At 36.7% G+C, this 26,631-nt stretch overlaps 1 protein-coding gene across 4 annotated transcripts in view; it reads left to right on the forward strand.

The window, feature by feature from the left end:
* Positions 1-26,631, forward strand: part of XRCC5 (X-ray repair cross complementing 5) — a 53,937-nt gene that overhangs the window by 4,330 nt on the left and 22,976 nt on the right. For all 4 annotated transcript variants that reach the window (XM_074910538.1, XM_074910541.1, XM_074910539.1 and 1 more), the window contains 13 exons: positions 640-753; positions 1,304-1,487; positions 2,665-2,713; positions 4,230-4,352; positions 7,193-7,381; positions 10,318-10,432; positions 12,125-12,263; positions 14,281-14,393; positions 17,798-17,860; positions 18,546-18,683; positions 20,109-20,199; positions 21,471-21,604; positions 26,336-26,532. In XM_074910538.1, the coding sequence (XP_074766639.1) occupies positions 640-753; positions 1,304-1,487; positions 2,665-2,713; positions 4,230-4,352; positions 7,193-7,381; positions 10,318-10,432; positions 12,125-12,263; positions 14,281-14,393; positions 17,798-17,860; positions 18,546-18,683; positions 20,109-20,199; positions 21,471-21,604; positions 26,336-26,532 (1,649 nt within the window). The remainder of the gene's footprint in view (positions 1-639; positions 754-1,303; positions 1,488-2,664; positions 2,714-4,229; positions 4,353-7,192; positions 7,382-10,317; positions 10,433-12,124; positions 12,264-14,280; positions 14,394-17,797; positions 17,861-18,545; positions 18,684-20,108; positions 20,200-21,470; positions 21,605-26,335; positions 26,533-26,631) is intronic.

The raw sequence follows: 26,631 nt of genomic DNA on the forward strand, positions 1-26,631 counted from the left end.
ATTTCTCAGGCCCTATTTGCCTTTAGTGAGGGCATGTTGGCTGTCACTAATCGCCTCCTCATTTCCCCTGTGCCCTAGCATAGCTTCCAGGAGAATCCATTCCATGATCTTGCTGTGCACAGAGGTGAAACTGACTGGCCTGTAGTTCCCTAGGTCTTTCTTTTTTCCCTTTTTAAAAATGGGGTTTAAGTTTTCCCTTTTCCAGTCAACGGGAACTTCACTGGATTGCCATGACTTCTCAAGGAACAATGGATAGTAGCTTAGATACTTCATCCATTAGTTCCCTTGGGACCTGTGGATGCATCTCATCAGGTCCCATGGACTTGTGCACTTTCAGGTTCCTTAGATGGTCTCAAACCTGATCTACAGTTGGTGGTTCTTCATTCTCCCAGTTCCCGCCTTTGCCTTGTGTGACTTGGGTGGTGTGGCTGGAGCACTTGCCAGTGAAGACTGAGGCAAAAAAGTTGTTGAGTATCTCAGCCTTTCCCATGCCCTGGGTAACCAGGTCTCCTGTTTTCTTCTGGAGAGGGCCCATATTTTCCTTAGTCTACCTTTTATCACCAACATACCTACAGAAGCTTTTCTTACTGCCCTTGACATCACTGGCTGTCAGTATTCAGTACTGTCTTTCCTTTGTAGGCAGCCATAGTGCTGTGCCTGGATGTAGGCTTCACAATGAGCAGTTCTGCCCCTGGTGAGGAGTCTTCACTCGAACAAGCCAAGAAGATTATGACAAAGTTTGTGCAGCGACAGGTATGTGTGACTTTACATGGGATAAAAAAACTGTTAAAAAGGGAGAGGAAGCAAAACCATCTGTGAAATATTTTCCTCATTTACTAATAACTGAAGTAAATGAGAAATGAGTAAGAAGTCTTTTTTTAAGCAGGAATAATAGTGCACTTTGTTTCAGCTGTACTTTTGTGGATGAGATGTGGCTTTTGGAGTGGTCACTCTTCAAGGCAATAGAAACTTTTAGTGAAAACAAGTACTTTTCTCTTTATTTAAAATGTTTCAACATTTTGAAATTCTACCACACTGGAGACTCATTTCAAGGACTGAGTCAGCCAGTTTTACTTGTTTTATCCCAGATATCCTCATGTCAATATGTTAGTTCAATTATATCTAAATTAGTGAACTTTGTACGATTATGTTTGGTAGGATAGCACCGAAAAAATAAGAAAAAGTAAATCCCCTGTATTCGACATTGTTTCAAAATTAGTTCAACTTGCTGGAGTCAGCTAACATAGCTGTCTATGAGTCTACCTGTGGTTTTATACCTACTTTGTATTTTCTCTATTTCCAGGTTTTTGCTGAGAGTAAAGATGAGGTCGCTGTAGTTTTGTTTGGCACTAATGGTACTAGGAATGACCTTGCCAGTGGGGATCAGTACCAAAACATTACTGTACATAGGTCACTAATGCTACCAGATTTTGATCTGCTGGAAGACATTCAAGATGTGATTAAACCAGACTCTGAACAAGCAGACTGTATCCTTTCATTGTAGAGCATTTCTTGAACTGATTCAGCTATATAGGAGACTAAGAAGTCAGTGTTGTGAAATGGGCTCATATTTGCCTCTGAAGTTTTAACTACCAGAGTTCAGCTGATGTGTGGTTGTAAATTTGTTCAAAAGCAGATCAGCTACTTTTTGACATTCTTTTAGGCTAGCAGGTGGAATCTTTGCCTTAGGGAATCATTGCTTTTATGAAGTGTTCTGTTAATTAAAGAGAACAAAGATAGCAATAGTATATTTTTTGGCCTCAAATAAAGCATGTGTTTTTAAAAATAGTGTTGCAGAGCTTTGTTTATGCTTTTTCATCTAATAAAAATATTATTTACAAAATATGTCAGCAGAAGTACCAGAAGCCAGGCAAAGAAGAATAGAAGTTTATCAGATTGATTTCTATATTCATATTGCCGAATGTCACTTGCTGGTTTGAATGTTGTTCATATTTGAACATATTCTGTTGTTAGTTGCATAAGGTGAATAGTTTTAAAAGAAGGCGAACTATATAGTGTCCCTTTCTGTGTTTCATTTACATATTCAACTTCCTGTGTTATCTTCTCTCTTTCTGGTCATAAAATGATGGTTGTGAGCTCTATTCAGACTGTCAGAGCTGTTTCAGAGAAGTGTGCATCCAGTCAGCTGTATATTAGAAGCAGTTATGTTCCTTCTTCGATGGGTGGGCAGGTTTGTGTGCAGTGATAAAAATATGTTCCCAGTGAAAATGGTGATGAAGAAGAAACTATCAAGAGATAGCCAGATGCAGATGTTTTGAAGGAAAACGTGCCTAAGAAGATGATATGTGTTGAATGTACAAGTAAATTTTGTGTGTGGACTTAAAGTAATATTGTGAAGATTAGATTGCTTTTTCATTCGACTTGAGTCTCCTCATTGACAGTTAAAAGATTGAGCCCCAAAGCAGTCTTTTTACTGTTCCATCCGATAAATGGGGAAGAGATAAGATCACAAAGCAGACAAGTTATATAGGATCCTCTTGCACAGCAGATATTTGAAGAGTACTTGTCTCAGAAAATTGCCTGTTAACTAAAATGCATGCTTGTCAGTGTTTGGGAGGGGGTGAAAACAAGTTTGTTTCCTAGGAAAACAACTTTTGTGACATGATTCATATTCTAAATGAGATTTTTCTTAAATTTGCTTAGTTCTGGATGCAATTATTGTGTGTATGGACCTGCTTCAGAAGGAAACAATGTGAGTATGTAACCCAAAGCCTATTACAGAATTCTGACCTTGCACTTTGGAGATGATCTGATTTCTTGTCAGTATTACATTTACGGTATTGTGTATATGTGGAAAATGGTTTTTTAAAAAAAACCCAAACCACAAAACAACACTATGGAAGTCTGTCCTTGAAGAATTCCCAGGAGACATATAGCTTCTCCAGACAATCTAAGAGCTTTCTAGTGCAACTGGGAGCTTTGCAGGATATCCATGAAAATATTCATGCTGTTATACAAGGCACAAAGACTTCATTTTGTGTCATGTTTCTTGTGATCTATTTTCAAAAACATTAATTCAGATGTTAAAATGCATAGGAAAGGGCTACCAAAGGCTACCAGATTTATAAGAGTGATGACATATCTCACAAAGAAAAAAAGAAAACAAAACTAGAAAGGTGAGTTTGTTCAGCCTAATAAATTAAAGACTGTTGGAGGTAAGGTGGCTGTTTGTAAATAAGCAGGCTGTGGGTGATAAAGGTGCAGTAGCAAAAAACACTGTTAAAGAAAATGTCATAAGTGTTACAAAGTTGTCAGTGAATGTACTTAGACTGGAAATGTGACTGTTCCTAACACTCAGTGAACCGATGGTCTAGGGAAAGGAAGATGACCTTACTTCCTCTCAAAACAGAGTTTGTACATGCTGGTAAAAAGATTATATGATCTAACTGTGAATGTGGAAGACTAGACTTAGTGATGCAATTTGTATTTTTATGAATAAAGTCTAATTGTCATGGAAAGCTGTTAAAACTGAGTTGTGAATTAAAATCAGTGAATTCATGGCAGTATAACCTTGAATACCTATGGAGCAACTGCATTTGTTATTTTGTGGGTAGTGGCTTGTATGCACCAAACCCTTTGATAAGGAGTTTACCTTCAGTTGAGAAAATAGTATCACCTTTATTCTTGAATATCCAGATAAAAACTGTATTGGTTTAACTGTATTTTGTTCTGTTGCTGGCAGAACTTTCTGATGTTTATTGTTACTGCTTCTTAGCATTTTAAGTAGGCTTGAAAGTCCATCTTATCTAATGAATCTACTGAATTAGCTTACTAAAATGGAACCCCCACCAGCCACAGTAATTTAAAACACGTTTTGCATTTTCACAAGTACAGACTTAAAGCTGCAAAGGAAATATCCAGTATAATCAATAAACAACGTAACGTATTTTATTAGCATTTAATCTACATTGGTGGAAATTGGCACAATTCCATTCATTTAGATGTTGTTAGTGATCTATACAGTCACAGGGCTAGAGCCCTCAATTTTAGGAGGTAGGAGTGAGTAGAGGGAATCATATAAAGATAGAAACTTACCATAAATAATATGACCAATGATAGAACAACTTCTACCAAGTAGGCTTGTTTGCTTTGGGTTTTTTTACAAGTATATTACTTTGGTAAAGCTTCAGTTTTGTGGGGAAAGAATTAGAAAAAGGCCTTATAGATAATATTTCTGATATATGTAAATGTTCTTCTTGTATTTTAAGAGGAAAGAAGTATGAGAAGAGACACATTGAAGTGTTTACAGACCTTAATAGTCCTCTCAGTGAGGATCAGCTGGAAATTATCATTGCTAACTTGAAGAAAACAGGAATTTCACTTCAGTTTTTGTAAGTATGGAAGTGGCTTTACACACTAAGCCATTTTTTTAAAGGGAAATTATTATTCTTTCTTAATAATGAACTTGGAGTTGGTAATCTGTTGGTGTATTGTTTCTATAGAAGTGTACCAGCATGTAATATGATGGTTGTAAGTACTTCTATCAGTTACACATGCCCTGGATGCAAGTTATGAATCAAGTTCCCTTGATTAAATGATGTGCAAATACATGTCAAGATGATGGCTTCTTCTCCAGTTAAGTTTACAGCTTAGAACCAGAGTCCAAAATGGAAGACTGAAGATCCATATAAGCAGAGAAGTGGGAAACAATGAGCCAGAAGTAGCCTCAGAACCAGTGGTTTTGTCACAGCAACAGCTTAGATTCTTTTAGGTAAGGGAGTTACTGGGAAGAAATAATAAGGTAGTGTTGCAGATATTTATAGCCTGATTCTGGTGTCAGTAGGAAAGCAAGTCTGGAGAGAAGACTCACAGTGATGGGCTTGGAAAATGGAAGTGAAAAATGGAAGCAATGTCTTAAGTGTTATGACAGGGGTCCCTTGGCTGTCTTAGTATAGGCATTGATGTGAAGCATCAGTGGTGGTGCTGAGATCTGTATTAGTTGTTGCACATGATGGTAACATAGGAGGCTATAGGCCTTCTAGTAGGGAGTTTATTTAAAAGCAAAACTTTGTGTAAATGTTAATGTTTGCTGTTTATAAGAGGTAATTTCACAGGAGAAAGTGAAAGCCAGAGTTCTACTTCTGACCATTTTAATATTTACTTTCACTTAGATCCAGCATTCTGTAAGGAGCAATGTTGTGAACTTAATAAATTCGTTAAAGCCATTTGCAGACCCACCAGCAAGATAACAGAGGGTTTAGGTAGGAAGCCTGTGCTTGGCAGAGGCTGAATATAAAAATGTCAGGCTACTCTCAAGTTCTGTCTACACAGCAAAAGAAGGTACGCTTGCAACATGCCCTGACCTGCCCCTTCTAGCTTACTTGAGCTGTTGTTGGCAGTGGAGACACAGCACCATGTGCATGCTGCCAGCTAGAGTACATCTTTCAAAGACTTGGTATTTAGCCCCTGCTACCTTGTCTCCATACCTGTAGTTTGCTGTGCAGACTAGCACAGATGCTACCACCACAAGTTAATGTTGCTGGTTTATTCCGTGAGATTTCTGATACATCTTTACATTTTCTTTGTCTGTAACACAGCGAAGGAAAAGCCCCATGGCTATTAGAAGCACTAGGGAAAAGTTGCTGTTATAGCCTTAGCTGCAGATTTACACCCCGTGTCCCAGGCACATGAGCAAACAACGCTTTGAGAAATACATGTACAAATACAAAGTACTCAGTGTAGTGGTTTAAAAAAAAATTCTTGCTAAACCTTGTCCTTTTGTTATAACCCATGCTTCCATCTCTTATGCCCTGTTTATTGATTAGGTTGTGGCAGATAACAGGGATGAAAACCAACTATCAAGTGCCAAGCACATGCTGAGCACTGTGTAGCTTTGGGTATTACACAGTTCTCATCACAGGAGTCTCTAAGCACTGTATAATGAAAGTAATTTAACTTTTATGTATCAGAGGTTTGAAGCTTTTTGCTCTTGTAACAGCTTTAAAATACAGTTTCTCTTTTTGTCAGTGGATGCTGCTTTCTAAAAAGGTACCAAACACTTTGCTGAAGTTTGATCTTTAATTCTGCTGTATGTGATATTGTTGTGCATATTGTTAACTCTGCTTATTATATGTTGCTCCATGTATAAGTTTAGTGAGGACTAATGAGGTGAAAGTAAGGTATAGATCTCTAGGCTGCTTTTTGAAAACATAATACAATGCTAAAATCCTTTTACTTTGTGGAAATGTGGTAAAAGGTATCATGGTTCATTCAAAATTGGATCAGATGAAAGTTTTGAAAAATCTGCAGGCATTGTCAGGGCACAGAGTAGAGGATCTTACACATCTCTTTTCTGTGGTTATTATACTTACTTAACTCTGTTATATTTCGAAGAGCAGCAAAATCATTTTATCTATAACCCCTGGCTAAATTTTTAAATCTGATTCTTGAAGTGAAGGAAAATGTATCATCTTCAGTCAGAAATTCACCTAGTGTTGTAAGCTATTAAAATTTCAAAGAATAACATTTATTCCAGATATACCTAATAGCCCCACTGCAGAGGAAGTCTCATTTGCTGGCATTTGGAGCTGAGACAGAATCACAGGCCTGGAATGGCCTTTAACAAGTCATCTAGAGCTATCCTCTACTTTAGACTAGGTCAGTTGTATGTATGTCATTGCTGAACAGTGTTTGTCTAATCTTTTTATAAAGATTCCCAGTGATGGACGCTCTTCTATCTCCTCAGGCAGTTGCTTTTAGAGATTATGGTTTGAAATGCCTTTATTACGTTTTTGAATATCTGACCTGACTCCATGATGTGATTTGAGTGCAGGTTGAATATGAAGAACTGATTGTTCCCTTCCTTTCTGCAACAGCCTTTTATATTTAAGGCTGTCTTGCCCTCTGACTCCCTTCTCTACAGGCTTTGTCATGTTCGATCTTTTTTCATAGGTCTTGTTTTCTAATCACCATTGTCTTTACTCACTAATTCCTTTCTGTATGTGGACATCTTTCTTGATGTATGATGCCCAGAAATGGTGCAGCACTCTGGTCAAGATGTTACCAATGCCAAGTAGACCCGAAATACTGCTTCATGTGTTTTGTAAGCCATGTCGCTCGTTGTGCGTCTGACTGCAGTTAGTTAGAAATTGTTGATCCTGATACAATTTTTGTTTTGTTTTTAGTTAATTAAGAAGAAAGTCAAACTAACTACTTGTGCTTGTGTTCTTAGTCTGCCATTTCCAGTGAATGTTGATGATGGAATTGAAGATACAGGTGCTAGTGTACATTCTCATATGAACAGAAACTCTTTTCCAAGGAAGTGTTTAACTGAGCAACAGAAGGAAGGCATTGATGTGGTGAGGAAACTGATGCATACTTTGGATGAAGAAGGAGGGCTGGAAGAAATTTATACTTTCAGGTAAACTTAGCTAATCTTCTTTATCATACCGTAAATTTACTTTCTGATTTCTTCCCCAAAGGATGAAAAGAATTAAGTGATTGGTCACTTGGCTTCCAGTTTCACTGAAGTCAGTGAATTTTATAACATTGAACACTCAGTCCCTTTCAAACAGGTTCTTCAGTGGCTTTTGGAACAGGTAGAAGAGCTTAAGAGATTTCGTGGAAGATTAATTTTCTATATCTGTATTTAAAGAAGAAAATCAGTGTTCATCCATCTTTAGTGTGGGTGGATTTTGGAGGGAATGTTTCTATAAGTGAGATTTCAGAAGCATCTTTTGGGAAGAGTTGGAATTTGTGACACTGTTCAGGCAGCACATTTGCATTTAATGGTAGCCTTTGTTCCTCGATCACAGACTTCTTTTAGCTCACTAGTTTATCGAAGTCCCACAAATGTTTTGGGTAATGTTGTTTGTTGAATCCTGCTCTTTAATCACAGACAAATGTGCCATTGTGCCAAATAATATACTTTTTTAGCAGCATTCCTAACACAAGAGTTGAAAGATGTTTTTTCACTTCATTTCCGCAGTGAAATAATAAAAATATATGCATGTCTCTGAAAAACTGTAGCTAATGATATATCCAAGACTCTTCCACATGGGTGTTGTCTCAGTTGGGAAACAAGCAAAATGCAATTCTGTTGCATTATAGAAGTCTGATATTACTGTCTTAGTAGTTCTGTTCTACAACTATGAAGTGTGATCTTTTAGACTAGGTGTTTTTCAGGAAGCTTAGTAGATTATAGTTTTAATGTGATTATCAAGGGTAATTTTTAGGTGAGGGTGGTTACCTGTAGATTTGCATGTTGTTATTCATCATTTTATTTGTAGGGTTTCCTTCCCTCACCCTGCCCAACTGATGTGCTTTGCACCTCAGCAGCCTGTTAAACTGTTATTTGATCATTAGTATGAATTAGAGGAGAAACATATATCAATGTGTATGTATTCCATACTAGTCAACAGAGCAGTCTGAGACTGTAGAAAAAAACCCAGGCTTTGTCACTGCATCGAAAGACTGTACAGAAAAGCAGTATTTTCTGGGCCTGTTTATCCTTTAGGATAATCCATATGCATGAAGCTGCTATGTGGCTTGGCCCCTTCTTATTGCAAGCTCTTGCTACTGTATAAGCTGTCTTTGTGCCATGCTTTCAGGGGAAATAAAAAAATCATTGGATAAATAGGCATTTGGCTAATAGCTTAAAGCTTTAGTTGTTTAAATTGTTTAAGAATATGTGAGGTTTTAGATGCAGTTAAGTTGCTTATCAAGACTTAAGAAGTCAGCCTTGTAAATCTGTCATGATAATTCACCAACTCAGATACACTCAGTTTTCCTATATTCATTATTCCTGCTGGTAAAAGTATTCCAACTCTTGTGAAAATAAATTAGTCACAACAGGAAAGTAAATGAGAAAATTTTGTTATGTTTTTTTTAGGGTTTGATATTCAGGCTATCGGGCAGGAGGTACTTCTGCCTCTGGGTTTTGTGGGAAGGGATTGGAGAGCAGAGGAGAAGAGATGTGATTTTAAAATACAAGTTGAAATGTGCCTTTACTCGGGTTTTGTTGTTTGAATCTTCTTTGATAGTGGAGCATTTTTTTTCTATAAAGCTAAGAAATTAAAGGATAGAGTTAATTGATCTTAAATGACGTTTTTAGGCATTTAACACAGGTATTTAATTTTCACATTCATCCTTGAATGTATGTGTTATAGTACTTTTAATGATGTAGTAACCGGATCTTTTTAAAAAGCCTATATTGATGTCTCTATTGCTAGAAAAAAAATTTTCTTCCTTCCCTTCCTTTCCCCAAGGAAAAAAAAAATCAAAAAAGTAAATGCAATGTTTATCTCATTATAAAAATCCCAATGCAGTTTGTCCTTTCATTGTGCTTCTGTTAGAAATTTTTTTTAAAAAAAAACCTGCTCATCCTAGGAAACATGAAAAGTAGAATACCAAGTCGAATTCTGTACTGATGTTTTTAGGAGTTGATCTTAATTTCTGCCAGACAAGCGGTTTAATCAAGAGAGAGGTAGATTTTGGGTTTTATGGTCACGTGAAAAACTCTATCTATTTTATCTTCATCAGGCAATAAAAAAAATTTCCAAGTGCTTTCTCTGCATTGGAATTTTAAAGCAAAGTAACTGATACAGTTTGTATTGGCGGAAATATGTTCTGGGGCATGAGCTTATTTGGCTTCACAATAATATAGTATAAATTACTTTTACTGTAAATCTGTAATTTTTGGACTCCATTGCTTAAAGTTGTGCAACTAAGTTAACAATTTTTAGTATAATATCATTACAGTTTCTTTTTTTATGTGTTTTATGAACTTCCTATATATGCTGTTTAGGCTAGAAATATTCAAAGTAACTTGTTTTACTCTAGCAGAGTGCCCTGAAAAGAATAAGTTCATTAGTACTCTATTAAAAAAAGAAAAGTGTCAGAAGTTAATTACCACAGAAACAAAATCCTGTTAATTGAAACTGGATTTTTTATTACACCACCTCCACTGCAGAAAACATTTTACCACTTAGAGAGCCTTTTCTAATTTGGGTTGTTCAGCTAACTACATGCCCTAATTGGGTGAGCACAGATGAATGTAAAACACTTAATAAGCAGTTGCATAGTTTCATCACAAGACCTAACATAATGTCTTTAAACCCTAATGTCAAACCATCAAAAAAGCTCGAGATGGGAATAATCTAGTGTACCACCTCTTTTTTCATTCTCCTTACTGACAATGGTTAATGACAAGATTATTCATACAGTTTTTCTGATGCTTTATGCAGTCTAAGATGAAACAATTGGACTCCTGCATGTCCTTGAACAGAGTATATTGTCTATAATATTTTATCAGAGTTTGCCAGAGTTAATTTCTGTTTTCTTCATTCCTTCATTTAGAGAGAGCCTGGAGCGTCTTTCAATGTTTAAGAAAATAGAAAGAAGACCTATGGCTTGGCCCTGCCAGCTCACTATTGGTTCTAATTTGTCTATAAGGATTGTGGCCTACAAATCAGTAAGTTGATAAAATCTATGTTTTAGTGTATTTTGGCAGCAAGTTAGGTGCAGCTGCATGTTTCTTCCTTAAAGCTAAGGAAATAAAAGATAAAACAACATCCAAAACAATTATGGTAGAGATTTTATGTGCGTAGAAGCCAGTACATCTAAAACTGTGGTTTCCACAGCAACTTTAACTTCACCATATTGTACACATATGTTGAAGAACTAAAATTCATGATGTACGGAAATAGAAGTAATTGCTATCTACGCTGTGACACTTAATGGTATTGAAGTTGACGAACCTGATTAAGAATGCTGTGATTATGTGAATCTTTCCATTTGACATCAGTGATATGTCTACAGCTCAATGAGACAATATATATTTCTTAAGCCTTAGGCATGAGGGGAATTATACACATGTGTATGTAAAATGGTGGGTGTAAATGTTTTACCGGCTATTGTTTCAAACTGCATCTGTTGTTTCAGACTTAGAAGAAAAGGTGTAATTTCAGCTTGTTTACTTTATACTCTTTGGCAGAGCTTGTGCACAGTCTATTTCCCTTACAGTTTATATGGGTCCTTCACACGGTGCTGGGAAGAAGTAGGTGTATATAAACACAGAAAATGTGCAAAATTCCAGTTATTGAATAATTAATAGGTAACTATATAGTGTTAGCACTGGTGGATCTGGTGAGGTGGAGATTAATTGGTTTATTATTTGAACCCAAGACTAAGAGTCTGGCCAATATTGCAAGGTTTCATGAAGATGTATTATGAAGTTGAAGTATATCTGATGTCTGAGATATAGGCATACTAGCCTTGAAAGAATTCTCTACTGCCAGCTTTTTATTTATACTTATTCCTCTTTTTATTTCTTATTAGGATATTGTGCCCAACCTGTACAAATATGCAGTAAGAGTCCTCTCCCAAAGGTGTTTACACACAAAATAAATTAAGCTTGGGAGAGTAAGGAACATGAACCAAGTGACTAGCCTGAGGTCATCTGGCAGTTGGATCAGAGCTAGGAATAGACTTGTGGTATCTACTGACGTAATCTATTCTGTCTTTTCTGTTTTCTGCCCAGTTCTCCATTTTTCTTCTCATTCACTAAGTATGAAAAATAGAGAGAAAATAAAGGATTTTTCTTTCCCTATAGTTGGGAAACATTCACTCATTGCAGATAATTTATTTCTTCTTTCCCCTACCAGTCCTGTAATGCAACTGGGATCTTTTTATGCCTTTTAGGAAAGTTGCAGTAATATAGGGTATTTTTATGCTGTAGTGTAGTAAGCCTGATACTAAACTTGGGCAATCAGGCTGAATGAGCATTGACTCTTCTTGTATCTTTAATATGTATCTTAACACTTTGTAAAAAGCATTTATGTAGGAGGAAGTAAAATACATAGCAAGCAGGTTTACATGTTATCCTGTGACTAAAAGACTTCCACGAATGACTTAGCCCATGGCTTTAATGAATAACCAAGTATGTGCTCAGTATGACATAGTTCATGTGTTAGGTCTCATACAGATGAAACAGTGTGATGAAAGCAGTGGGGTAGCAGAGATGCATATTAGGGGCTGTCATTATTTGTGCCTTATGGGCAAAATAATGCAGCACTTGGTCTAAGAAGTTTTTGCATGTTCTGCTAAGCGCTTTGGATCCCACTGAAATGTTAAATGTTCCTTTTCTTTGAATTCTGATGTACAGATCACAGAAGAGAAGGTGAAGAAAATGTGGACAGTTGTCGATGCTAAAACCCTCAGAAAAGATGATGTGCAAAAAGAAACTGTTTACTGCTTGAATGATGATGACGAGACAGAGGTTCAGAAAGATGATACTATTCAAGGTATGACTTTTTTATGTATACCCTGAAGACAAACCAAAGATAATACCTTGTACTCTTAAATCATTTAGTTTTAAACTTTGAAGCCTAGCTGTGATCCTAGAATGTAAGCTCTCTAAGCTGAAGGAACAGAGACTTATGTGAGGTTTTTTGTCTTCCCATATTCTAAAAAGACTTACTTTTGCCAGTGATAGGAATAATAATAATACCACCAGGTGGAACTTGGAAGGCACTACAGCTTCCTAAACTGTATTCTGTGGAGGACCATACCTCAGTTCTGTAGTGAGTAGTGCTGCTACCTCTATTCTGTTCTCAAATCATCAGTTGTACTGATAACATGAATACTTTCATAACACTTCTTTTTTTCTAGATAAGCAACTGCTCTAGATATTCTACAATTGTGGAGATGAAACTATTAAAGGAAGGTTTAGTGTTCAAGTGTCTATTAGCTTTGCTGTTTAAATTCTGTAACAGATTCAGTCTGAAGTAGTGGTGTGCAGAATACTTCTTTTATAACCTTCAGCTTCTTTCTGAGCGGATTAAATTCCTTGGAAGACTAAAGGCCCCAGAAACAGTATGAAATAGTCTACTTTTTAAAAATGGAGCTAAGCAAATATGTTTTATTTTTTGCAATTGTATAGATGTGTTTTGTTACTAATTTTTTTTTGTCTTTGCTGTTTCAATCCCACACAAATAACAAAGGGCAGAACTATTCAGATAACAGTATAGGAAGTGCTGTCAAATGAATAAAATACATTTAAAATTCAAGATAAATACTGTATTTTTTTATTTAACCTCTTTCAATTGTAGCAGTGATGGGTGTTTTATAACAGTAGCAGATAAAAATGTCCCAATGACAGTGTGATGTTCTTTGTTTCTTTAAGCAGAAATGATAGTTAAAAGCTAGTAGTCTGCTTATGTTTTATAACTTCAAAACTTTTAGTAAATTAAAAAAAATATCCACTTTTAATAGTGAATATATTATGAAGCATTTGTGACTATTCTCTGCTGATGTTGACTGCTTAAGTTGATGAGTGGGGGAGCAGGATACCAGTAAAAAGAAGTGATGAACAGGTCAATGTGAACAAAAGAGACCAAAAATTTCTGTATCAATGGTGTGATATTTCTTACAGTTAGAGTTGATGATGCTTCATGGATTTTTGTGGATTTTTTGAGAAATGTCATTAATTAGACAATACTTTGCATTTGAAGCATCCATACTGAAATTTCTTTAATCCCACCTGTGTGTTTGCTTTTCATTTTCCAAGAAAATATCTGCATATAGGTTTTTCAGCCAGGGATTTACCTTTTTTCCTTCTGCTTTCTTCACACCTGAGGATATCATCCATAGTCTGTGACAGTATAATAATGTGATGATGGTACAGGGAGAATATTGCCACTTGAGGTGAGGGAATAAGTTGGAACAGATGATACCTCTGAGAAACTAACTTCTTATTTTGTGGAGATATCCCTGTAAGTAAGGCATGGGAAGTAAACCGCAGAAACATATAGAAAGACCACTTCTGCATACAAGAGTGTTTTGGTTTTCCATTGTGTGTGAGGGTGTATCTTACTTCCACTGTCAACACATTTTGTCCTCTGAATCCCTTCTGGTGTTATTTCCTGTCCATGATTTGTGGTATGTTTGGGGTTTTTTGTATTATGTTTGCAGGGAGTGTTGCAGTCTATTTGCTGAAATCTATTCTGATTTGCTTAAATCTGTTCTGTGAATGTAACTTTGTTGGGCAAGATGTTTGGTTCCCTTATTTTCTTTCCTGCTCTCTACGAGAGTAGCTGTGTTACATAAAATGATGTACAAGGAGTGCAGCTGCTGTTCGTGGAGTACAAAATGTGTCTATGGAGTGTGTGGTTTTTTTGTTAACAGGAAAAGTGATTTGATGAGCGTGTGTGGAGTGTAGCTGTGGGGCATGCATGCATTGTTAAAATATTCAGAGAGCTAATTTCAGTGTTAGAATTGAAGGCCCATATGCTTACCAGATGCTCTTCTCTTGTTCTCCAGGGTTTCGCTATGGGAGTGATATAGTTCCTTTTTCCAAGGAAGATGAAGAGCAAATGAAATACAAAACAGAAGCAAAATGTTTTTCTGTTTTGGGATTCAGCAGATCCTCTCAGGTGCGGTACTAAACTTCTTCCCACTCAACTTCCTGGATTGTTCAAGACAATTGATTTAAGTTTGAATTCACTAAAGTTGAGGTGTTGTACAGGGTTCCAGTATTGGGAATGGGGCATCTGCAGTCAGTTGTACAGGGGTGACTTATTTGCTGATTCTGGTACATGTAAACCAGTATGTAGTCTTGTGAAGGAGAGAAGCTCATAAATGTGGCCACTGGACCCTCAAGTGAAGCCAGAGCCACTGAGCTTGGATCTCTGTGAAGTGGAGACAGAAGTACTGTAGTCTCATTTCATCTCACGAACTTAGTGATGCCAGATCTGCAACAGAAGATGGTCTCTCTTCTCTGCAGAGGACTTTTTGAGATTTGTCCAGCCACAAGTGTGTTCTTTTTAACAGAAGAAGCCTCTCAAAAATAAAGAAATGTTTAAGAAAGCCTGAGAAGTGACTGAGAATTCTCATTTCCATAAGCTTTAGTTTGTGAACTGTGACTTGTTTCTTGTTTCTACTATAACAAAAACTAAATGTAGCAAAGACTTCATAGTCTTAGATGAAGATAACATCATTCAGAAACTCTCCTTATTTCAATGAGATGCTTGGTATTTCTATGCACTTACCTGTACTTGTGATACTAACTTTGCCTTTCATTTTACCTGGAAGTTGTAAGAAACTTAAGCTGAGCAAGTATCTTAATAAAAGCTATCCAGCACAAGGTGATTTCCTGCAGAAAAACCAGGATTTAAGCATTAGGAAAGCTGCAGGCAAAGGCTTAACAAAGCTTTCTTGAAGTAAGACACATGAGGAGAAAGTACAGAGGTGTGAGCGCCAGTAATTGCTAGAAATGTTAAGTTGCTCCCACTCTTTCTTCTCTAGAGTATTGCACAGGATGACTGAAACTTTACTACTCTTGAACTTCACTGTACCCTTGACCACTCAGAACTGAAAGGAAATCATAGGGCAGCTCTGCACCGTCTGTTCTTAAGCTCCCAGCCCTCCTACTCTTTGAAATGTCTCACTGCCTGAACAAAATAGGACCCTTGATAAGGGCTGAGGAATCATTACCTTTACCAGGAGGGAAAGATGCTAATGAAATAGGAAGTATCTATGGGAGCTTACTTCCAAATGGATGTAACTAAACATATTTTTACTTTACAGGTGGCACAGAGACCCCTGCATGTTGCTAGATATGCCCTTAGACTACTGCAGTGCAGTGGTTCACATTATTAACTGAGGAGCCCGGAAGTTATGTTGATTTATTGAAATGAGAAGTCAGCCTAAATGGGAACTGTAACCTGGGTGCTCCTTGAGGTCATTCAGAACTTAAGGTTGTTAAATAACATGGGAGCTTGTGTACGGAAAGTGATTGATTGAGAAAATATATCATACTTGGACTTATATGCCCTAAATTGGCCAGGGCAGAGAGATATTAAGGACTGCTAAATTTTGTACAAGAAACTGGATCTAACAAGTGAAATGTTGTGTCTGAACCCAGTGTTTCAATGAGACAGTTCCTTCCATCTTTTCATGTGTTACTAGCCTACAGATGAGTCTTATGTTCTTAATTTAATTCTGTAAGATGTATTTTACCATGTGCGGTGTTTTCTTATGCTGGAGGCTGGCCTCCAATTTCAACTTGAAGTCTGACTTTTATTGAAAACAAAGAGTAAAACAGATGAGAAGAATCAGGCTCCTCTAAGCTGTTATTTTGCATGAATTTTTTTTTTCCCACCATTGGTCTTGGATGGTGTGGTAATACCTTCAAATACATAGTTAATTAATTATAGGTATATAATTATTTGTAGGAATATTTTTGATTCACATAAATATGCCTGAAAGATTTAACAAGTTGGTTTTATATTTTTTCAGTGCACAATATATTTATTGCTCTTGATAATTTTTATGGTGTGCTTCTATTGTCTATGGATTTCATAACAAATAGGAATTGCATCTTAAAGTATGCTCTGGTAACTGTAACTAGAAGTATGAGTAATTATGCCTGATAGTAGTTTCATAGACCTCAGTGGAATAAAATTATTCAGGTGTGATTGCGGGATTAAAATTACACTGTCTAGATATCAGGAAGTTTTCAACTACAATAGGAATTTTCGAAACCCGTGCTTTCCTTATGTTTTGGCTCCTGAATGTTAATGTTTGGAATCATAATACTGACACTATTCAAATGTATGTTTTATATTAAATTGTTTCGTCTAAAAACTTTGGAGAAAATCTAATTTATTATTAACTAGAGAAACTGGAACAGCTCCAAATACATAATTAAAGAAGCAATAGAACCACCTTATATTATTTTTCTGAGTTACTCACATCCCTCAGGAAAGAAGATCAGAGGCTGCTTAAACTTTGATTTTTAATTTATAAACAATGCCATGTAAATCAAGAAATAATACTTGAAAATATTACAAAAGGACCTTTTTTTCTTCCCAAACAAAAAAGGTGTAGTGATAAACTCATGTCTTCCTGAGCTTTTAAAAAAAATTTCTTTTATTTTTTTTTTAATTTCCTGAGCTTTTAAAGACAGATACTTTAAAGAATAATAGCAGATAGAATAATCTGATTTTTGAAGAGTCATGCTGTAATACATTGAACAGATCAGCTCTGGTGCAAGTTGTCACTGACTTCAACAACGTTATGGTAATTTGCTAAATAATGAAACTCCAGATTAGTTTGGAGGCAGTGTAATCTGAAGAGATTTTTCCTTAACAAAGAAAGATCATTTTAACCAGTGTTCATAGTAGCGTGCAGTCTTTGTGACAGGTTTTCCACTATTGCAGTGTTTCTGTGTGTGTGTGTGTGTGTGTGTGTTACCAGCCTCTGTAGCTCCAGCTATTCCACCAGTGCCTCTGGATGAAACTGTTTGTTGGGTGGGGTTTTTTGGGATGGTTAACTATGCTCACAAACAGCATAAACTCTGCTAACAGAGTTAGCATACTCTGCTGTATATACACCAGCTTGCTGTTGAAGTAGCTTTATTAATTAAGGATGTGACTTTTTTCAGCTCCTTTTTGACATATCTTTGCTAGGAAAATTTAATAGCATAGAGGTGGTGTCAGTTAGGTTTAGGTCTTTTGTTCACTGCTGTGGTTTTCCACACTGACTTTTGAATTACTGCAGTATTACTCAGACTGGCAACAGCCGCAAGTATGTAGTCTTTCATTCCTGCTCATCAATAGGAAGGTATGAGTATATCCTGACGAATATGACTGAATATTCATATGGAGTGATAAATGGAGATATGAAACATATATAGGGCTTTAACTTCTATGCACAGTAATTAAATTTTGTGGTTTCTCACTTGAGTAGTGTTAGTTGTTCCATAATTTAACTGGTCCAGTTGCATTAATGACATTTTCTTTAGATCAAGCTAACTGTTGACCATTTGAATCTGTAGATCCAGAGGCATTACTACATGGGCAACCAGGTTCTGAAGGTCTTTGCAGCGAAAGATGATGAGGTAAGGTGAACTGAAGTTTAATGTTGAAGGTGTTTTGCTGTGGAACAGAAAAGAATAGTAGTGGCACTTGAGATTGTCCTGTCTTTCCATGTTAATAAAACAAGTATTTTTAATGCAGTTTACAGAAGTCTTGTTCCATTGACCATTAGGATGAAAAGAAGTTGGATTAGACCCCAAATGAATACCATATCTCATGAATAATGAGAAACTGGTAAATATTTGTGCAAGAGCATGGGGAACCTGGAATTGGTGGTTAAGTCCCTTCTCATGCAAAGTAACAGTGTGCCCTGTGACTGTATTGTTTAGAACAGCCATCCAAATTATTTTTAATATTAGAGGTAAAAATTCACTGTAGTGCTCTGATGTGTTCCTTTAAGGATCTGACTTACTGTCTTTTCTGTCTCTCTTGTAATACTTCTGAGAGCTCTTCACATCTAGTGGAAAAGGTGAGACATGCTGGATCTAAAGTTTGCTGAGCTCTGAATGAGTCCACTATCGTGATGAGATCTGACCTTTCTGCTTGTTCATTTTTTGGACATAAAAAATGCTTGTGTTGAAGTTATAGCTGAAATGGGAACTAGTCTTGACTAAATCAATGCTGTTGAATTCACTGTGAAAGATGTATTTCAGCAGAGTAATGATAACTTGCATGACTCTCTAGACCTTTTTTCTTTCCTCTCCCCAGAATGCAGCTGTTGCTTTTTCTGCCCTTGTTCATGCATTGGATGAGTTGAAAGTGGTAGCTATAGTGCGATATGCTTATGATAGAAGAAGTAACCCTCAAATTGGAGTAGCTTTTCCATATATTAAGGATGCATACGAGGTAATTTTTCACTCTTACCTTTCTGCAGACAGCCTCCATATTGGTGCTTTACAAATACCAATTAAAAAATAATCATATTTGAAACATATGAATTTGCAGTGTTGTGTAATATCAGAAGAAACCAATGTGAATGTGACTTTAGAGTGATTTTGGAAGTGCTAAGTCTTAGGTCAAGGGCATAATAAATAATTTAAAGAAAATTCCATAGGAAAAAATATGTGGAAAAATAATGCTGTGTATTTCTATGAGTATCCTCTATATTATAGATTTAAAGAATACTGATTTTTATTTCAATAACATAGTAAAAATTTTGGTTGGTTATCCTGGAAATCTTTTTTTTTTTTTTTTTGGGGGGGGGGGGAAGTGTTTGGTGTTTAGAAATTACTACATGATCACATAGTTATGTAATAAGTTACCACTGCTTTCTTGCTGTGTTACTACCTACCTCTCCATGTACAGTTCAAAGTTGCACTAGATTCTTTCGTTTCCTTAAACTGTGGGTTTATCTCCAGGTTGCTTGTAGTTCAGAAATTGAATTTGATAGTTGGTGTGGCTTTTCAAGCATGTCCAACTATGCTGTTGTCATTAGGTTTCCAAGTCAACTGGAACTGAGGGGAGGAGCTCACAGCATTTAAAGCTGTTGTTTAAATTCATATGGAGAGCTAGGAAGACAGTAATATGTTTATGTGAAAAGGTTATTATAAAAAACAGGAGAAAAAAATGAAGTCTTCTTAACAAAAAAAAGGAAAAAGTTCTGTACACAGCAAAATCATAGTTGAAATATTTTTTTAAAAAAAATTCTGAGACCCAGAAGCAATACAGTATGTCAGAATTTTTACAGCATATGTTTTCGGTGGTCTTACTTATGAGAGACTACTGAAAGAGCTAAATATGTATAGCATGGCTAAGCAATGACAAAGGTGGGGGCAGGCACAACAATCTTCAGACTTTTGAAGGGTATAAACATAAAGGAAGGCAAAGGAATTATTTAGGATGGTATGAACTGGAGGAGGTATTGAATAAAGAAATGAATAGGCTGAGATTGTCAAAAAAACCAAAACCAACTTCTGACTTTGAAACACAGTAAGATGATAAAACCTCCCAAAGCAGCAAAAATATATGGGCTATTTAAAGGTTGTCTAGTTGGAACTCTGCACAAGGAAAAGGGATTGGATGACCCAGGAGGTCTTTATTCCACCAGTAGAAAAATGAGGAGTGTAGCTATTGCTATATTGTAAAATAATGCTGTGTTTTATTCTGCTTAAAACTGTGTTGCTCTGTAAATACTTTATTTAAATATTTTGTTACAGACAGATATTAGCTGTTAGGATTTTTCTTATGTTTATATTGCCCTGATAGAGCACTCTGGGATACTTTAGATTTTTTTCCTCAGGCTCAATTGTTTCTTCCTTTCACCTCGCTCAGTGTCTCATCTATGTGCAACTACCCTACATGGAAGACTTAAGACAGTACATATTTTCATCCTTGAAAAACAATAAGAAATGCACTCCTACAGGTAAGATAGTCCTATAGGTAAGATAGTAAGAACAAAGTAACCTACTTGTCTTCCTTTAAGACACTCTAAAAGAGAGTATTTGGATTTCCAATGAAAACACAAGCTTTGTCACTATTTTTGTTTAAGAAGAAGCCCCCAGGCCTTTGGGAATACCTTATGGTGATGTCATCTTGAAGTGTAAAGCCTCGATCAAAACTTTGCCAGTTTAGTTGCAGGCTGAGCAGATTTGAGGTTTGCAGGTAGTCCTTTAAAACCGTCCTGTGAACTGACTTCTGACTTGGATTATGGGATTATTAGTCTCACAGGATTTCTGTGATAGAGATCTGAGATTTAGTCCTCTGTATCCTTTGATCTTTGAACTAATTTGTGAGACTAAATGGCCAAACCTTGTGGGAGCTACAATATGTGATTAGCTAGCTAGAATCAGAATAGAGGCATTGGCTCCTTTCTTACAATGCCAGTCCTGTAGCCAGTTGCAATATGACCCATTAATATAATGTACAAAGGCAAAATCTGTATTTTCTGTGGTGTGGTGTTTTTTAAAGCATGCACTTACTAGTGTCCAGGTTCGGATGGAGGCCAGTGTCTTTGGAGAGCCATAGAACACGCAGCCATACAAAGATTGACTCACTGTTCTGAGAATTTTGCACAGCAATGAGTGTAAATGGACCTAGTGTAAAATCCACTCCCACTTCTTTAATTTGTTATGAGATCCATTGAACTGGGCATCTGCACATCAGGGTATATAAAGCATGCTGGGCTGTTTCTGAAACAGTTTCTATTTTCTTGCCTGGAGCCAGCAGTTTCAGAACAAATATAAAACCTGTCTTACCAAAGCGATAGTTGACTATTGTGAACTGTGATAATTCGCAATCATAACTTTTAAGATTTATATTACACCATTCAGTTTTTCAAGCCAACTGTTCTCCTTATTTTCTAAGTGGCCTATAAACCTTATGTTGCAAATAAAAACATCTTGAAAAAGAAGAAAAATGGAAGCAGAAAGGCAGCAATAATTGATGTCTTGGGGGGAAAAAAAAAAAGGCTTTATGACTTTACATTGTAGTCCTTAAATAAAGCAGGGGTTTATTGCTGTGTCCATTATGCATATTCTTCATTGGCATGTCTGTATCTGCAGTGTATTCTGTGACACGTAATGACTTGGTCAAAATCTTACATTGTGAAGTGAATCTTCGTTTATAAATTGTTTCAAGAAATGCACCCATCTGCAAGTGTATTTAATTTTTCTCTGTATGTAATTGCTGCCTTAGCGGATCAGCTATCTGCTGTTGACTCTTTGATTGATTCTATGAATTTGATTTGTGAAGATGATGATGGAGAAACTTTTGAGGACCTGTTTAAGCCCAGCAAAATCCCAAACCCTCATTTTCAAAGATTATATCAGGTGAGATGAACTACATGGTATTTTTTAAAGACTTCTTTTGCTAAGACTTCTCACCTTTCTGTTTTTCTCTAATTTGCATTGGAAAGATCTGCATTGTGAAGATGGAAATAGAAATTATTTTGCATTTGAGTATGAGGTAGCCAGTGATTTCTATGTTGTCTCTGGCACTGATTTTATTCTTAAAATTACCAGTTTTCAGAAACCAAAGGAAGTTACACCTGTGCTGAGGTGTCTTAACAGCATCAGTGATGTTCGCCTATACTAGACAATTTAAAATTTGCTTGGGTATCTCAGCACTGTATTGCAGCGATCATGGTGTGTACATAGACTCAGTCTTCAGCTTCTGGGCAAAGAGAGAAATGTGACTAAAAATCAGGGATCTCTTTAGCTTCTCATTCTGTGTCCTATCAGACCTTGAGCAGAGTCACTTTTCTGTGCATTATTGCGTCTAGCAGTCTTTCCAAAACAGATCAGTAGTAAATGGTTAACCTTGTTGACGTCTAAAGTATTCCATTTGAGTGTCTGAGCTGATGCATTTTACAGGTGAGCAGAATAGTTCGCACTTCTTGCAGTTGTATTAAGCTGTCTACATTTTGATTTACGTTCCTTTCATATCATGAAGATTTTCATTGCAACTGTGAGGACGAGAGATTTAATTATACATTGGAATTCAAGTGTTCAGAAAAATGACACAGCAAACTCAAAAATAAGGAAAATTATGTTGCAGTTCATGCAGCTGCAGAATTATGTTGCGTACAGAACCATGGAGTTATACCGAGTGTGTGATTTTTACTCTGAAAATTGACTAAAAACGGTATTATAGCAACCATGTTCATCGTATCTCAACAATTCTAAATGAAATTTTTTCAGTTTAAAAGTAGGAAGAAGATGCGTTTTTAAATTAAGAAAATTTACCCTAGCTTCTAAAAGCCATGCTGCCTCAGGATTGTCAAAAGAATCAAAGGATCTGAAGGTCATATGTATGTTTCAGGAACGCATGTAAGCCCATGTTCTTCAAATCCTACTTTGACACCTGAAGAATTCAGTGTTCCCTTCAAACTCTGCCAGTCATATTGACAAGACAATGTGTAACTCAATGCAAGATTTGGTCAGAAGAAGGTTATTGCTGGGCAAGAGCTTAAAATCGATTGACCTCTGCATGACCTGTATTTTAGGAAGTGTTGTAAAGCTTGGGTATTACAAAACAAATCTTTGCTTGTGAACAAAACACATAGGGGATAGAATTTCCTTTGCTCAGTGGATGTTGCCTATCAGTGAAAGATGTTTCTTTAGGTGTGCTATTTGTCTTCTGAAACAGTATGACAGTGTTGTTCCGGCAGTTGGGTCAAGTGCTGCTAGAAGAGAGTAACTGGGTAATTTGCCAGTTCCTTAGAGGATAGTAGGATTTTGTAAGGGTGAATGCTACTGGTGGGAAAAGTATTCATTGACCATTTCAATGTACTTGGTAGTATATGGTTCCTGTCCACAAGGCTTGCTGTTTATAAAGCCCTAAATTATCCGTCCTTTTAGTGCTTTCTTTTGGCCATGCACTGCCCCTTTTTTTCATCTTGGTTAGAAAACTTCTGTTAATCTGTATAAGTTGCAGAAAGATTGTTCTTTGCTGCAGACATGTTCCAGGTTCTTAATATTTTGCTCTTGGACCAAGTGGCACTGCTGGTTCCTTAACAACTACGAAGAAGAATTATACATCATCTTTTGAATGTAACCAGTAAATTAATTGGGCTGAACGGGACCTATAAATGGTTTGGAAAAATAACTCTCAAGAAAGGGTGAACAACTCCCTTCTTTTCCTTGCTTTGTTGCCTCATGAAGATATTTGGAATGATAAGTGAAAAGAGCCAGAATTTAAACAGAAACAGCTAAATTATATCTCTGCAAGTAGTGGTGGGCATCAGGAAATGACAGAGTGGGTGGAAAGGAGTTGCTAATGCTTGCTGGAGTGGAAGATGAGGAATATTCTATATCTAGAGTTTCAACTTTTAGTCCTTGCTTCCAGAAAAGCCTAAGTGAACTTCCATAGCTTTTGTGGTGGCAGACTTCCAACATCATTGTTTAAGTTATTCCTCGTACATACAGGGATTTGAAGCACGTAAGACGTTTGAGGAATGCTGTACATCTTATTTGATAGCCAAATAAACAAATTGCTCAATAGCAATTGTTCTGTGCTGAGACAGACCTGGGGGAAAGGTTTATGGGGATGGTGACTTAAAGCATCTCATAGTTAATGGGATCCAGCTGTAGAGTCTGCATCTAAATATGCTCTAATGGCACTTGTTAGGCCACATCTAAGTGAACTTACAGGACTAAACTAAGCTCACTTGTAAGTGGTTGGACTGTGGTTATGTTCTTTCAAAAAACAGAGTAGCAGGGGGACAGGAGGATGCTCATGGAAGTGTGTAAGGGCTTTCAGCAACAAGTAATCTTATCTTTGGTTGAACGTAGTAGATCTGTTGGGAGGACGTTTTTAAATCATTACAAACTAGGTATAAACTAAACTCTTAAGACACGTGTTGGGATTCAGTATACACACATTTAACCATGCAAAAGCTAGCTAACTAGTGTAAGATGAGTTGTCCAAGTCTATTCCATAATCCATGAAAAAAAAACCCTTGGGAAAGTAATTGATCCTTCTTGTTTCAATGATCATAAGTACATGATAATTGTGGATCTGTAGAGTGAATAAGTGACTGGTATAGACTAGATGCTTATCTTTTAGATAGCTGAATCTGTTTCCCGTGTCCTAAGGCTTTAAATACTATCAGGTTCCTGTAGAATTTTTAGATTTTCTAAAATATGTTCTTAAAGTGTGTTTGTAGATGCTGTGTGGAAGAGAACAAGACGGATGCTTTCTTGCTCTCAATTCCTGCCTATTCATGCATTTATGTCATTGCTTATTATGGAATTATGAGAAAAGCCCACTCTGTTACCATTGACATTATCTTAGCCTGACCCCTGTTCCTGAAAGCTGGCTACATCTCTAGGCTGGAAATGTAGGGAAATTTGGAAGAGCGAGGAGGAGCTAGTATGTTGCTGACAACATGCATGCATAGAAAGGTGAGTTTGGAAGCCAGTGGCAGCCTGGGTTGCCTTCCAGCCGGTGAAGGTAGGAGTGGTTCTTGCTGGTCACAGAAGGAAGAGGAGGCAAGGTTAAAAACAACTGGTTTGGGATTAGAAACTCTAGGTTAAGTCTGTTCAACTTCATCTCCATTTAGCACCTGAATTTTGATAGTACCTGCCATCTCAGGTTTCAGAGGTCATTTACTCTAAAAACAAGAACAAGTGGAGGCTGTAGCTACTCAGTCTGCTCTTGCAGCTGCACATGGAGATTTCAGATGCAAAAGCCTGAAAAAAACACAACAAGGGACTTAGGTTTTTTTTGCTTTGTGAGTTTAATTCAGTTCCCTAATGTTGTTTTAATATGGGGTCTTTTTGTATCACAAGAGCCATTACTGCAGCTTCCAGCAACATTTTTACTCTCTTTCAAAATAATGATGCCTTAAATCACTGCAAGTGTTTCCAAATCAGTAGCCTTGTATGATTGCCTCCTTTTGAAAGCATACTCTAATATGGATTGGAATCTTAATGGTGGCATGAAAGTACATCAGTATTGATGTGTAGCATATGGTCTGTATTTTCTTTATTGGCAGCTTTTCAGCATGAATAGAGGATTTTGTTTGCTTTGGTTTTGTTTTTTAAATTAATGTCATGTCTTGACAGCAAACAGGGCAGCAAATCTCTGCTGTGTTCCTAGTTTATTGAGTAGTTACCTTCACACTTCTAATTCACCTTGTACAATGGACTTGGAAAAATTATTCTCCCATGTACATCATGTGTTTTTATGTATGTGTGTTCATGCACTGATATCTGTGTATATATATGCACATACACATACATCTGTTATCCCACACCACAACATTGAAGAGACACCTATGTTTATAAAACTATCAATGGAATTTCTGTAGCCTGTCTCATTAACGTCATCTCTCACCCTCTGCTTGGCTCACTGACTGTGTGCACTGTCTTTACACTTTGGTGAAAAAGCCCTCTCTTCTGTAGCTCCTACCATCTGTTCCAACTTTGATGTACATCTGTCAGGCCCCTTCATTCCCTTACTTTTTTCAAAGTTAATTTGCAAACATACCTATATTCTAGGGCTCACCTGTGCTCATTTAACTTCTCTCTTTCCATTTGCTCTTAAACTGGTGAGAATTTCTCTTATATACATACTGAGTTTTATTAACCAAGGAGAAATATTTTCTTTGAGGGACAATAGACTGTGACGATAACTAGAATACACTGCTGGGGTATATATCTTGTTGCCTCATTTTGGAATGTATAGAAATCTCTCCCATGTGACTGTTGTATGATAGAACTGCATTTTAAAGGTAGTGTGAAGTTAAAAAGATGAATAGATGCAGGTGACTCATTCCTGAGATTTTCCTAATAATTTTCATAGAACTCATTCCAGTGAATATGGGAACACTCATCTGCATCAGTATTCTTGTTTAATATTATTATTAATCTCCTTAAATAGCTGATCATAATATGACTTTCAATCCACTTGTGAGGTGGAATATTTGTCAGCAATATAAAGGCAGTTTTTTTGATCTGGAAGGTAGTTTGTGTGTACCGTATGATGTCAGGCATACAGGCATTATATTAAAAGCACAGAAACTGCAAGTTTTTCTTTGCTCAAATTGTTTCTTGCAGTGTTTGCAGCATAAGGCATTTCACCCCAATGAGCCATTGCCGCCAATTGAACAGCACGTTTTAGAGATGCTGGAGGTGCCCTGTGTGGTAAAAGAAAGATGTCAGGCTGCTCTTGAAAAAGTAAAAGCACTTTTCCCCCTAAAAGAAGTTGGCAAAAAAAAGGAAGAGAAGACTGCTCAAGATATCTTCAAAGACATGTAAGTTGGAGATGTATTATGAATTTTTTTGAAACTTTTTTTTGCACTTCAAATAGTTTTTGCTGTATGAAGTAGGCTCAGAAGCTTTTGAACATAAGA

Source organism: Athene noctua, chromosome 7 (genome assembly GCF_965140245.1).
Source record: "Athene noctua chromosome 7, bAthNoc1.hap1.1, whole genome shotgun sequence".
Classification (NCBI taxonomy): domain Eukaryota; kingdom Metazoa; phylum Chordata; class Aves; order Strigiformes; family Strigidae; genus Athene; species Athene noctua.